The 15,675-nt window shown below is 46.5% G+C and overlaps 1 protein-coding gene across 2 annotated transcripts in view; it reads left to right on the forward strand.

Annotated features, from left to right (window-relative positions):
• LOC140458797 (cell adhesion molecule CEACAM5-like) overlaps nt 1-15,675 on the forward strand; it is an 84,488-nt gene that overhangs the window by 25,300 nt on the left and 43,513 nt on the right. For both annotated transcript variants that reach the window (XM_072553437.1, XM_072553438.1), the window contains exons 5-7: nt 1,106-1,378; nt 5,455-5,706; nt 9,941-10,216. In XM_072553437.1, the coding sequence (XP_072409538.1) occupies nt 1,106-1,378; nt 5,455-5,706; nt 9,941-10,216 (801 nt within the window). The remainder of the gene's footprint in view (nt 1-1,105; nt 1,379-5,454; nt 5,707-9,940; nt 10,217-15,675) is intronic.

The following is a 15,675-nucleotide window of genomic DNA, read 5'->3' on the forward strand; positions in this document are numbered from 1 at the left end:
ACTGGGATAGATAGGTTCTTGAATATCAAGGGTTACGGGGAGAAAATGGGAGAATGGGGTTGAGAAACTTTTCAGCCATGATTGAATGGCACAGCAGACTCGATGGGCTGAATGACCTAATTTCTGATCCTACGTCCTACGGTCTAAAATGGAGAAATAAATAGGTCATAATCATAGTTCTTTCAACCCAGTCCACGTTGGCACCGAGCCTCCAATCCACACCAGGCCTTTGCTCCACACCGCGTCAGGCTTCACCTCAAGGCTAGGAGATCACTCTGGAATCACTGTGAGATCAGAAGGTCATGCTGAGGCCGCACCGGGCCGAGAGACCAGAACATCAGGCCGAGAGACTGCCATGGGCTCCCGAGAGACCAACACATCAGGCTGAGAGACGGCCATGGGCTCCCGAGAGACCAACACATCAGGCTGAGAGACCGCCATGGGCTACCGAGAGACCAACACGCTGGGCCGAGAGACCGCCGTAGGATGCCGAGAGACTAACACACCAGGCTGAGAGACCGCCATGGGCTCCCAAGAGACCAACACATCAGGCCGAGAAACCGCCATGGACTACCGAGAGACCAACACGCTGGGCCGAGAGACCGCCGTAGGCTGCCGAGAGACTAACACACCAGGCTGAGAGACCGCCGTGGGCTACCGAGAGACCCACACGATGGGCCGAGAGACTGCCATGGGCTGCCAAGAGACTAACACACCGGGCCACTGAGAGAGCGCCATGGGCTGCCGAGAGACCAACACGCTGGGTCACTGAGAAACCACCACTCCAGGCCAGGAGACTGCATGCTGGGTCAATAAGAGACAGCCATGTCAAGACGAGTGACTGCCTTACAGGATCGAGTGTGCAGGGATATAGGGAAAAGGCAGGCTACTGGCCTTCGATAAAGATCTGTAGTAGATAATAGAGGCACGAAGGAATTAATGGGCTCCTTCAGCCCCTTAATAAATCTGCAATATGCTTAAAATATTCAAAGCAACTCAGGCAGTTAAGGAATACAAAAGTGAATATGATAGACATGCCCTGTTATATTGCTTTGGTAATTATTGAATGTTTTGTTTAATACAATGATATGCTGTATTTTGACAGAACCCGTTTCTAAGCCCTCTATCTCATCCAATAACACCAACTCGGTAGAACATGACACAGTGGTTCTGACGTGCCATGCTTCAGGGACAGCAGTTTCATATCGGTGGCTAAAAGATAATGAAACTATTGAGGCCGGTGACAGGTTTGGTCTGAGTAGTGATAACAGCACCTTGACCGTGTTCGGAGTCTTGAGATCTGATGAAGAGTTCATATGTTACGGTTACAACATGGTTAATGAAAACGCAAGTGATCCTTATCTACTTAACGTTAACTGTAAGTGCCACAATAAAATGCATGAGTTAGTCATTGGCAATTCCTCGACTTTACCCTGCATTGTGTTTTCTAGCACGATACTGTGGGCTGATGGAAATAACAACAGGTTCTGCTGGCCCAGTTCCCTTTCTGCGTTGACTCGCATAACCAAAACTGTTTCTGAATAACCCTTCCCAACTATTTGGTACAAATAGAGCCATGAACCAAAATTGCTTTCCATCAGTCTGCAGAATATCAGTGAGTTGCCTTCCCTCAGTACGATCGCATGTTCATTGAGTAGTTACGTAAACAAGCTGCATTTCTTGTGCTTCTTATGGTCACCGCCCTACTGAAGGGCCGAACAGCCTACTCCTGTTCCTAGTCCATATTTGGATTTAATTCAAATTGTCATGAATGGAATCTGAAACTGCCAAGTTAATGTAAACACCCAGTTTCAGGGACCTGTGCTTCGCAGTCCAGTAAAACAGACGAAATTATCGTTTCATCTTGATATGTTTCTGAGAGTGGTTTAATATTTCAAATCAGGCGAGCGCACATCCATAAATTACTTCCTGAAACAGAGTGAAATTGATGAGAAAGGTCATATGCATTAACTGACGAGTTGTTTATAAAGAGTAGCTGACCCTTCCAGACTGAACGTTATGCCATTTTAAAATCACACAACCCTCCTGAATTATTTGACCACAGGCCAAGGGTCTGCATTCAGCAGAAACGCCATGAAAGATCATAACAGGAGTGGGAGTAGGCCATTCGTGCCATCAAAGCTGCTCCACCATTCTATATGACCAGGGCTGACCTGGTTGTGAGAAAACAGAGATTTGAGCATTGGAATAGAATGTAATTCAATTGGCTTGAAAGACTTGGATCCGGAACAAGAATATTTGTTGGTTGCATCCCTGTCTTTGAACCAGGAAGTTCACGTCCCACCTGATAGAGTCTCTGAACAGATAATGCCTAAGAAGATAGATATAGGACAGATGTCAGAGGTAGTTTCTTTGCTCAGAGAATAATAGAGGTCTGGAATGCCCTGCCTGCAACAGTAGTAGACTTGCCAACTTTAAGGGCAATTAAGTGGTCACTGGATAGACATATGGACAAGAATGGATTAGTGTAGGCCTTTGGATTGGTTTCACAGATCGGTGCAACATTGAGGGCTGAAGGGCCTGTAGTGCACTGTAATGTTCTAAGGAAAGTGGGTGGGTCTGTGAAGGTGAATTCTCAACCACTGATGGGTGTTGCACAGTTTCTTGCGTGACAAACGAGCTGATTGATTCAGATTGATCACGGCCAAGGATCATGTCGCCTTTGGGGGTAAGAGATGGCCCGTGACAGAAGAAAGTGCCAGAGAGCAACAAGGAACTGCTGGGATACTCCAGCAGTAAGTCTACTTGCACATGTCCTCCCGAAAACCCAAGTCCATCAGCAGCCCGCTCCCACAAGAAATGGCGGGGAATAACTTGGTTCGGGCACTGCCAATGAGACGAAGGGGCCACAAAGATGGTCCTACACTACCCTCCTCACCACCAAATCCACAACCTTTTCCCACTATGTGTAGCCTTCCCACCACGAGGTGACAGAATGAGGTGCTTAGGCAACCATTCAGCCACTTGAACTCCTCACTTGTCTCCAGGGCAGATGAGCCACCCATCAGGGTCGAATGAGTGGAATTGCACATTCTCCCTGTGTCTGCGTGGGTAAGCTCCCACAGTCCAAAGATGTGCAGGTTAGGGTGGATTGGCCATGCTAAATTGTCCCATAGTGCCCAGGGATGTGCAGGTTAGGGTGGATTGGCCATGCTAAATTGCCCCATAGTGCCCAGGGATGTGCAGGTTAGGGTCGATTGGTCATGCTAAATTGTCCCTTAGTGCCCAGGGAGGTGCAGGTTAGGGTGGATTGGCCATGTGGGTAATTAGGGTTGGCAAACAAATGCTGGGAAATGGGATTAGATTAATTTAGGAAATCTGGTCAATAAATGGATCAACAACAAATTAGGCATCTTGCACAAACCTGGAGCCTTCATTGAGTTGCACGCAACCTGGCGGCTTGTGCCTGTCGGTTATGAATTGGCAGTAAGCAAGTGGGGAGGGGAAGCTCAGACTTCCTTTGTGGACTCCTTACCCCATTGGAAATTAATTTTGCACGGACTTGGAACGATTAGTCCACCTAAGACATGGTGTATTCACAGTAACAGCCACAACGTTTCAATCCACCAATTCATATTAACAACTTTCACAGCATCATAGACTCCCTACAGTGTGGAAACAGGCCTTGGCCCAACAAGTCCACAGTGACCCTCTGAAGATTATGCCATTCCCCTACCCTATTACTCTGCATTTCCCCTGACTAATGCACCTAACCTACACATCCCTGAACACCATGGGCAATTTAGCATGGCCAAATCACCCTAACCTGCACATCCCTGAACACTATGGGACAATTTAGCATGGCCAATCCACCCTAACCTGTACATCCCTGGGCACTGTGGGGCAATTTAGCATGGCCAATCCACCCTAACCTGCACATCCCTGGGCACTATGGGACAATTTAGCATGGCCAATCCACCCTAGCCTGTACATCCCTGAACACTATGGGACAATTTAGCATGGCCAATCCACCCTAGCCTGTACATCCCTGGGCACTATGGGACAATTTAGCATGGCCAATCCACCCTAGCCTGTACATCCCTGGGCACTATGGGACAATTTAGCATGGCCAATCCACACTAACCTGCACATCCCTGGGCACTATGGGACAATTTAGCACGGCCAATCCACCCTAACCTGCACACCCCTGAGCCCTATGGGGCAATTTAGCATGGCCAATCCACCCTAACCTGCACATCCCTGGGCACTATGGGACAATTTAGCACGGCCAATCCACCCTAACCTGCACACCCCTGAGCCCTATGGGGCAATTTAGCACGGCCAATCCACCCTAACCTGCACACCCCTGAGCCCTATGGGGTAATTTAGCATGGCCAATCCACCCTAACCTACACATCCCTGGACACTATGGGACAATTTAGCACGGCCAATCCACCCTAACCTGCACACCCCTGAGCCCTATGGGGCAATTTAGCATGGCCAATCCACCCTAACCTACACATCCCTGGACACTATGGGACAATTTAGCATGGCCAATCCACCCTAGCCTGTACATCCCTGGTCACTGTGGGGCAATTTAGCATGGCCAATCCACCCTAACCTGCACACCCCTGAGCCCTATGGGACAATTTAGCATGGCCAATCCACCCTAACCTGCACATCCTGGGCTGTGGGAGCTTGCCCACACAGACACAGGGAGAATGTGCAATTCCACACCGACAATTGCCCGAGCTGGAATTGAACCCAGGTCCCTAGCGCTGTGAGGCAGCAATACTAAGCACTGAGCCATTATGCCAATAAATCACTAGGGAATACCAGAGGGCATAAGCTTAAGGTAAGAGGGATTTAAAAGGGACCTGAGGGGCAACTGTTTCACTCAGAGGGTGGTGCATGTGTGGAATGAGCTGCCAGAGGAAGTAGTGGAGGTTGGTACAATGACAGCAATTAAAAGGCATATGGATGGATACATGAATAGGAAGGTTTTGGAGGGATATGGGCCAAATGCTGGCAAATGGGACGAGATTAGGTTAGGATATCTGGTCGGCATGGATGAGTTGGACCAAAGGGACTGTTTCCATGCTGTACGTCTCTATGACTGTAAGTGGGTCACACCCGTCACATGCAAAGCTGAAGAGGATTTGAAGTGAGTTTCTCAGTGTGACTCCCCGAATGATTTACAAGGGGTGTAAGGATTTGGAAAATGTGACCAACCGAAGCCAAAATGAGTCAAGAGGCAGTTCAAGCATGTTGTCGCTCTGTGATATTTGCAAAAAGAAGTTAAACTATGCGCCACATTTGCTGAATGTCGCTTGTTTCCATACCTATTTCTTTCACCTGAATAGCAGTAGTGTCTAGAATTAGTTGTGGCAGAGTCTTCACTAGGATTTAAAGCTGTCGTGCTGGGCTGCATGCATGCCTTACGTTTGCCACTGCCTACATGATATGTCGCAACCGACTGTGTGTTTATTTTAGATGGACCAGAATCCATTAATGTATCCGTCGATCCACAACCTCTCTTGCCCACCTTGGGGTTGAGTGCAAACCTTTCCTGTTCTCCCGATTCAAATCCCACTTCTGGGTACCATAATACTACTCAGTATTATGAAGAGCAGCTAAACCTTGATGATATATCCTTAAATGACACTAGTAACTACAGCTGCGAGACTTTAAGCAACGCAACAGAGCAAAATAGCATGACAACAACAGAAATGGTGGTCTTGGTAGGTACGTAATGCATCTAGAAAAAGGAGAAGTGCTATTTTTTAATTGCCTAATTATGTTGGAGTGGATAATCTGTTTTTGCTGACTGTTATATCTCAGTAGCTCTATCTTCCAGCAGAAAAGACTGCAAATCTGACAATAGCATTTTAAAAAAACGTAGAAATTGTGCATGCAATTGTTCTGTTTAATCGTGTTATGTTTCAGAATCGTAATTTGTGGTATTATGTAGTTCTAAGGAGCATACGGCAGGCTAATGGACATAGAAATTGCGATCATTGTTTAATTAAAATGTCTGGGAATGACGTGTACAGCAGGATATGTAAAACAAAAAGTTACCAGACTTGGCTGAATGATTAACGCCAACTATTGTTAAACACGATCAGCAGAACAAGTCATCAGTTTTTTGTTGTTGAAACAAAATCACGGGTCCATTCGGTGCAAGCTTATTGTTTTGCTTCAACATTACTCTTGCAAACATCCCCATTGCAAACATTTTCATTTTGATATGTGTCGGTATGCTGGCATGGAGCATGTACCATTGCTTTATACATAGCCTTAACCCATGTCTGAGTGCTGAAGTGAATGACTTTCCCTGTAAGGTTCCTCATTGATCACTTACTTACTGGCTTTCAGGTGGAGGTGCTTGAGCCTACTCTGCTGATTTATATTAAAAGGTGATCGTTGTTCGGGCTCCTGCTGTTTGGCGGCACGATGGCTCAGTGGTTAGCACTGCTGCCTCACAGCACCAGGGATCTGGGTTTGATTCCACCCTTGGGTGACTCTGTGTGTGTGTGTGTGTGTGTGTGTGTGTGTGTGTGTGTGTGGAGTTTGTGCATTCTCCTCATGGCTGCGGGGGTTTCCTTTAGGTGCTCCAGTTTCCTCCCGCAATCCAAAGATGTGCAGGTTAGGTGCCCTTGGCGTTAGGGATGTCTCGGTTAGGTGTATCAGTCAGGGTTCAAAAGCAGGTAGAGGGAATGGGTCTGGGTGGGTTACTCTTTGGAGGGTCGGTGTGGACTTTTTGGGCTAAAGGGCCTGTTTCCACACTGTAGGGATTCTATGATAATCATCTGCACTATCAAGGACCTTATTTACCTTAAAAAAGGTCCACCTCATTCTGACAAACTTCAATGGATACAGGACTAACTTTCTTATAAAGTAACGCCCCACTCATAGACCCCATGTTGGCTACTGGTTGAGAGTTAAGAATTCGATTGGCTAACATGGCGGCCAGAATGGTTCAGAGGCTAAGGTGAAAGGTCGCAGATGGAGGCCCCACACTAACAGTGGAATGCTGGGTCACTTGATGGAAATCGCCATACTCAGCCAGACAACAAACTTCCCGGAGCTGTAACTGTGGGACCACCCAGTGCCATTATTTTTGTCTTTCTGAGCAAAAGCGCAGCGTGCCCTCCCATTGCAATCGGCAACATTGCCCCAATAGGGGGGGACACAAAAAGATTTTCTAAGACAGTTTATTGAATTGAAACCAGGCACCAATTGGTGGTCATGACAAATCAGGTCTGCTGTAGAGCCTGTTTCTTCAACGCGAATTGGCTTTGAGGCGATTGAAAAACTTAGGCCGTTATTCTGTGGAAAGCGAACTTTCTTTACCTGTCAAGGGTACAACGTGATTGCGGCCACACCCGTTTAAACGGGGCGGCTATGGCCCAACTCCCCTATAACACGAGACCAGCACTATCGCGTTATAGCAGGACCGACCGTATTTTCAAAATCGGCTCAGGTGTGAAATGCCTTCTGAAAACCATCAGGGCCTGTTATAAGCATGCTCACTTTGCCCTGAAGAGGAGAAAACGGTGGCGTGATGCCAAGAATGACGCAGCGAGACGAGTGAGTCGCGAAGTGAGACAAGTCACCAGTCAACACGGGGGGTTTCCTTCTTTGGGGTGCTGTTGGAAGTTGGCAGGCCTCAGACTGCCCCAGTGGGCAGCACAGAAAGGCGTCGGGCAGGATTATGCTGCCGTCGAGAGCGCGGCGCTGGGAAAGCGCGGCAGGTCAGGCAGCACCCGAGGAGCAGGAGAGTCGACGTTTCGGGGCAAAAGCCCTTCAGGATTCCTGACGAAGGGCTCTTGCCCGTAACGTCGACTCTCCTGCTCCTCGGATGCCGCCTGGCCTGCTGTGCTTTTCCAGCATCGCGCTCTCGAATCTCCAGCCATCTGTCGACCTCACTTTTGCCTCGGGTTACACTGCAGGCTGTTACAGAGTGAGCTGAGCGGAGGGCTGAGGCTGATAGTGCCACCAAGATCCACGGCAATTGCACCAGCGTTTGCTAAACCATTTTCAGCAGTCAGTTCACCACTACTTTCACAGTGCCCCTGAGGGACCTTGCATGACTTACACTACAATTCCATTTAACAGCCTAACCTCTTGCTTTTGATTTCCTACAGTGTTTTTTGTTCTTTAATTGCAAAAGGTCCCATCACATTTTCCATTACGCTTCCTTTCATCGGCTTCCCTTTAATTTATTAATTAAATTATCGTCATGAGTTATTAACGGGACTCACTGTACAAATACAGTGGCTGCAAGAGCAGGTCAGAGGCTGGGAATCCTGCAGCGGGTAACTCACCTCCACACTCCTGAAAGCCTGTCCCACCATCTATAACGGCACAACTCAGAAGTGCGATGGAATACTCCCCACTTGCCCCTGGATGGCTGTAGCTGTAACAACACTCAAGAAGCTCAATATCATCCAGGACAAAGCAACCCCCCCAACTCCGGCTTGACTGGCACCACATCCACTCCCTCCCCCACCGACGCTCAGTAGCAGCAGGGTGTACCATCTACAAGATGCACTGCAGAAACTCACCAAAGATCCTCAGGCAGCACCTTCCAAACCCACCACCACTTCCATTGAGAAGGACAAGGGCAGCAGATACATGGGAACACCGCCCTCTGCCAGTCCCCTCCAAACCAGTCACCATCCTGACTCGGAAATGTTTCACAATCCCTTCCATGTTATTGTGCCAAAATCTTGAAACGACCCCCCCCCCCCCCCCCACCTCCCCCCACCTCCCCCCACCATGGGTCTATTTACACCAAGGGAACTGTGGAGGGATATGAAGATAGTTCACTACCACTTTCTCAAGGGGTAGTTAGGGATGGCCAGTAAATGCTGGGCCCAGCCAGCGATGCTCCACATCTCACGAGTTAATAAAAGATGAAAGTGCATGGAATTTGCATGTGTCAACTAAGGAATTGTAACAATTGGACAAATTCCTGAACCGCAGGTTAGAATGAAATGTGACTCAATGAACCTCCTTATTTTGACAGTGGGTGAAGCAACAAATTGACACTGTCGGAATCTCATACGCCTTCGCAGATGGAACTTGCACTGTTAATTTTCTTTTTCTTTTGGCAATGATGTCTGACACTCCTGTTTATTTTTTTTTTCCCCAGCAGCCATGTTGTGTGTGGACAGGTGTGAGACACAGTGAAAGACACAAGGGGCCTGAATCTTTATTCAAAGTCCCACCACCAGGAAGAAAGGAAACACCCGAGTGGCCAGTGACAAGCAGTGGCCCTTCACATCAAAGGGCAATGCTGTGTGATCAAAACAGTGAAGGGGAGGGCAGGGATTAAATCAAAAGAGAGTTGGAGGGGGAAATAGTGCACTCCACTCCCTGCGGCGCCCACCTCTCCCTGAACAACTCCAGGGTGTTGGTGGACACCACGTGCTCCTTTTCGAGAGACACCCGGGCTCTAACGTAACTGCGGAAGAGGGGCAGGCAGTCGGCCCTAACGACCCCCCTCCACGGCCCGCTGCCTGGACCTGTTGATGGCCAGTTTGGCCAGGCCCAGGAGCAGACCCACGAGGAGGTCTTCGGACCTGCCCTCCCCCTTCCGTACTGGGTGCCCGAAGATCAGGAGCGTGGGACTGAAGTGCAACCAAAAGCAGAGGAAGAGGTTTCTAAGAAAATCAAAAATGCCCACACCCAATATATACATGGTGCACGGACTCCACAGCACCACAGAACAAGCAGTTGGGCTGGGAGTCCGTGAACCACTGCAATCTGCGGTTGCAGGGGACTGCGGCGTGCAGCACCCTCCACCCCAGATGCCCGAGAGTAAGGGGAACTTGCACCGTTTAAAGTGTTGCAGGGAATTGTTTTCCCTCAGGACCCACAGGTTTTAAGCAAGACTCAGCGAATTCCGAATCTGGCCCTCAATCCACGGCCTTAATTTCTCGAGTGCATTAACTACTCTCCTATATTTTGACAGAACCTGTGTCCAAGCCTACGGTTACTGCTAATGCTACAAACCCAGTAGAATTCAATGACACCGTGGCTCTGACCTGCATCGCATCAGGTACAGCAGTTTCATATCAATGGCTTGAGGAAAATAGCACTATTACTCCCAATGACAGGATTGCCCTAAGCGATGATAACAGCAGCCTCACTATATCTGGAGTGTTACGGTCCGATGGAGGATTCACATGCTATGCATTCAACACCATTAATGGGATGACAAGTGACCCGTACCATCTAAACGTTAGCTGTAAGTGTCCCGACAAAACATTATTTTTATCATTTTATCACCACTCCTGCCGAATTTGTGACAGGGGAAAGAGACTTGATCTTTTGCACATCATGTTTGCTCATTAAAACGTGTGTGCAAATAACTGACTGCTCTCAAGATCAGTGGCTTCACATTCATTTCTATGTTCAAAGAAGTGTCCCTGAAATATTTTGACTTGTTTGGAAACAGGACTGGTTATAAAAATGTTACTGTTTAGCGGTGGTGGTGTAGATCAGCGTGTGTGGCCTACATATCTATTAATTAACAAAACCATCTGATCCATATTTTCAATCTTTACTCTGTCAGTTACAATATTCAGTTCTCTCAGAACAGCCACATATCGATATTGTCAGGTAGAATTGAGAGTTTTGTGATTGCAGTGGAATAAATGTTTTCGATGCAACTCCCTGCACAATTTAAAAAAAACGAAATTCAGATTGATTTGGGAGTCAAAATTCATAATTGAGCAAATGGAATAATTTTGTTGAAATGTTATCTCACAAGAATTCAGTTCGTTGCATGAATATTGCAAGGGGTGCCCAGTGAGATTTTGTGGATCAGACACATTAAGAAACAGCTGCATTATATCCCAGTTGCAGCTCACAACAGGAAACAGATTTTTTTTGCCATTCCTGACCCTCGTAAACATTACACTCAATTATGGTCACTGCAAGCTGGATACTTTGGCAATTTTGTAATATTCCATTGTTAACAGAGCCAAGAGCAAAGGCTTGTTCAAGACACCTCAAACCATCAGGAACCACTGCATCGCTGAAAATACAGAGAAGAGACATTTACTGACTCTATGCATAATCATTCCATCCCTAGCTTTGCTGAGAGAACAGTGCTGTGGCCACATTGGATTTTATTTCTAAAAATTACCTTTCAAACATCTTAAACCATTCTCATAATGCCAGTAGGTTGCCGTGCAGTCAGTTAACACTCAGAACTGACGTTATGTCTCACCAATGCAACCTGAAGCAACATCAGAGCCTCATTACGACATACCCAAGAACTGCCAGTGAACCCCACCATTACATACTGGGTAAAGTAATATTGATCCCACCTTTACACACTGGGGAAACTAGCATTGAACCCCACCCCCCCACCCCCTCAACTACACACTGGGTAAGCTGGCATTGACTCCACCATTCCACACTGGGTAAGCTGGCATTCACCACACATTTACACACTGGATAAACTAACATTGACCCCACCATTAATCACTGGGTAAACTGGCATTGAACCCACCATAACACACTGAGTAAACTGGCATTGACCCCAACATTATACACTGGGTAAACTGGTATTGGCCCCTCCATTAAACACTGGCTAAACAAACATTGACCCCACCATTACACATTGGGTAAACTAACATTGACTCCTCTATTTCATACTGGGTAAAATGGCATTGACCCCCACCATTACACACTGTGTAAGCTAACATTGACCCCACCATTACACACTGTGTAAGCTAACATTGACCCCCACCATTACACACTGTGTAAGCTAACATTGACCCCACCATTACACACTGTGTAAGCTAACATTGACCCCCACCATTACACACTGTGTAAGCTAACATTGACCCCACCATTACACACTGTGTAAGCTAACATTGACCCCATCATTACACACTGTGTAAGCTAACATTGACCCCACCATTACACACTGTGTAAGCTAACATTGACCCCCACCATTACACACTGTGTAAGCTAACATTGACCCCACCATTACACACTGTGTAAGCTAACATTGACCCCCACCATTACACACTGGGTAAACTAGCATTGACCCCACCATTACACACTGGGTAAACTAGCATTGACCCCACCATTACACACTGGGTAAACTAGCATTGACCCCACCATTACACACTGGGTAATCTGGCATTGACCCCATCATTACACACTGGGTAAACTAGCATTGACCCCACCATTACACACTGGGTAAACTAGCATTGACCCCACCATTACACACTGGGTAATCTGGCATTGACCCCACCATTACACACTGGGTAAACTAGCATTGACCCCACCATTACACACTGGGTAAACTAGCATTGACCCCACCATTACACACTGGGTAAACTAGCATTGACCCCACCATTACACACTGGGTAAACTAGCATTGACCCCATCATTACACACTGGGTAAACTAGCATTGACCCCACCATTACACACTGGGTAAACTAGCATTGACCCCACCATTACACACTGGGTAATCTGGCATTGACCCCACCATTACACACTGGGTAAACTAGCATTGACCCCACCATTACACACTGGATAAACTAGCATTGACCCCACCATTACACACTGGGTAAACTAGCATTGACCCCACCATTACACACTGGGTAAACTAGCATTGACCCCATCATTACACACTGGGTAAACTAGCATTGACCCCACCATTACACACTGGTAATCTGGCATTGACCCCACCATTACACACTGGGTAAACTAGCATTGACCCCACCATTACACACTGGGTAAACTAGCATTGACCCCACCATTACACACTGGGTAAACTAGCATTGACCCCACCATTACACACTGGGTAAACTAGCATTGACCCCATCATTACACACTGGGTAAACTAGCATTGACCCCACCATTACACACTGGGTAAACTAGCATTGACCCCACCATTACACACTGGGTAATCTGGCATTGACCCCACCATTACACACTGGGTAAACTAGCATTGACCCCACCATTACACACTGGGTAAACTAGCATTGACCCCACCATTACACACTGGGTAAACTAGCATTGACCCCACCATTACACACTGGGTAAACTAGCATTGACCCCATCATTACAAACTGGGTAAACTAGCATTGACCCCACCATTACACACTGGTAATCTGGCATTGACCCCACCATTACACACTGGCTAAACAAACATTGACCCCAAGATTACACACTGGTAATCTGGCATTGACCCCACCATTACACACTGGGTAAACTGGCATTGACCCCACCATTACACACTGGGTAAACTGGCATTGACCCCACCATTACACACTGGGTAAACTAGCATTGACCCCACCATTACACACTGGGTAAACTGGCATTGACCCCACCATTACACACTGGGTAAACTGGCATTGACCCCACCATTACACACTGGCTAAACAAACATTGACCCCAAGATTACACACTGGGTAAACTGGCATTGACCACATCATTACACACTGGGTAAACTAAAGTTGACCCTGCCATTCCACACTGGGTAAACTGGAACTGATTCACCATTATACACTGGCATTGAATCCCACCATTACACATGGATAAGTTAGCAGTTACCCAGCCACTACACACGTGGTAAACTAACATTGACCCCACCATTATACACTGAGTAAACTAACACTGACCCCACCATTACACACTGGGTAGGCTGGCATTGACCCCACAATTAATTGCTGGGTAAGCTGGCATTGACACCACCATTACACACTGGGTAAACTGGCATTGGCCCCTCCATTACACACTGGCTAAACAAACATTGACCCCATCATTACGCACTGGGTAAACTAACATTGACCCCACCATTAATTGCTGGGTAAACTGGCATTGACCCCACCATTACACACTGGGTAAACTGGCATTAACCCCACCATTACACACTAGCTAAACAAACATTGGCCCCAAGATTACACACTGGGTAAACTTGATTTGGAGATGCCGGTGTTGGACTGGGGTGTACAAAGTTAAAAATCACACAACACCAGGTTATAGTCCAACAGGTTTAATTGGAAGCACACTAGCTTTCAGAGTGATGCTCCTTCATCAGGTGACAATCCCACCATTGATTCACCATTATACACTGGCATTGAATCCCACCATTACACATGGATAAGTTAGCAATTACCCCACCATTACACACTGGGCAAACTGGCATTGACCCCACCATTACACACTGGTAAACTAGCATTGACCCCACCATTACACACTGAGTTAACTGTCAGTGAACCCCTATCATTACACACAGGGTAAACTGGCATCAAACCCTTCCATAATACAATGGCAAAACTAGCATAGAGCCTGATACTAAGACAACCCATCACACATGGGGACATTGATATTGAGCCATCCCATTACACACTGGAGAAACTGATATTGAACCATGCCATTGCACACTGCGAAGACTGATATTGAGACAGCCCATTATATTCTGCAGAAACTGACATTAGCTAATCCCATAGCATGCTAGGAAATCTGACACTGGAACCTTCCATTACAAATTGTGGAAAATGACTTTGGAACCATCCATTACAAACTGGGGAAGCTGACATTAGAACCTTCATTAAAAACTGGGGAAACTGACATTGGAGCCTTCATTACAAACTGGGGAATCTAATATTGAAACCATCCATTATAAACTGGGGAAACTGACATTGGAACCTTCATTACACACTGGGGAATCTAATATTGGAACCTTCATTACAAACTGGGGAAACTGACATTGGAACCTTCATTACACACTGGGGAATCTAATATTGAAACCATCCATTATAAACTGGGGAAACTGACATTGGAACCTTCATTACACACTGGGGAATCTAATATTGAAACCATCCATTATAAACTGGGGAAACTGACATTGGAACCTTCATTACAAACTGGGGAATCTAATATTGAAACCATCCATTATAAACTAGGGAAACTGACATTGGAACCTTCATTACACACTGGGGAATCTAATATTGGAACCTTCATTACAAACTGGGGAAACTGACATTGGAACCTTCATTACAAACTGGGGAATCTAATATTGAAACCATCCATTATAAACTGGGGAAACTGACATTGGAACCTTCATTACAAACTGGGGAATCTAATATTGAAACCATCCATTACGTACTGGGGAAACTGACATTGGAACCTTCATTACACACTGGGGAATCTAATATTGGAACCTTCATTACAAACTGGGGAAACTGACATTGGAACCTTCATTTCAAACTGGGTAAACTGACATTGGAACCTTCATAACAAAACTGGGGGATCTAACATTGAAACGTCTATTACAAACTGGGCAAATTGACATTGGAACTTTCCATTACAAACCAGGGAATCTGACATTGGAACCTTCTATTACAAACTGGGGAAATTGACATTGGAACCTTATCCTTGCACACTGGGGAAATCTGATATTGGAACCTTCTATTACAAACTGGGGAATCTGACATTGGAATCTTCATACAAACTGAGGAAATTGACATTGGAACCTTCATTACAAACTTGGGGAATCTGACATTGAAACCTTCATTACAAACTGGGGAAACTGACATTGGAACCTTCATTGCAAACTTGGGGAAACTGACATTGAAACCTTCATTACAAACTTGGGGAAACTGACATTGGAAACTTATCGTTGCACACGAAGTGAATTTCGCCCGCAGCACCACAGACAATAGAAATCTCACGAA

The sequence above is a fragment of the Chiloscyllium punctatum genome, chromosome 34, assembly GCF_047496795.1.
Source record: "Chiloscyllium punctatum isolate Juve2018m chromosome 34, sChiPun1.3, whole genome shotgun sequence".
In the NCBI taxonomy this organism is placed as follows: Eukaryota; Metazoa; Chordata; class Chondrichthyes; order Orectolobiformes; family Hemiscylliidae; genus Chiloscyllium; species Chiloscyllium punctatum.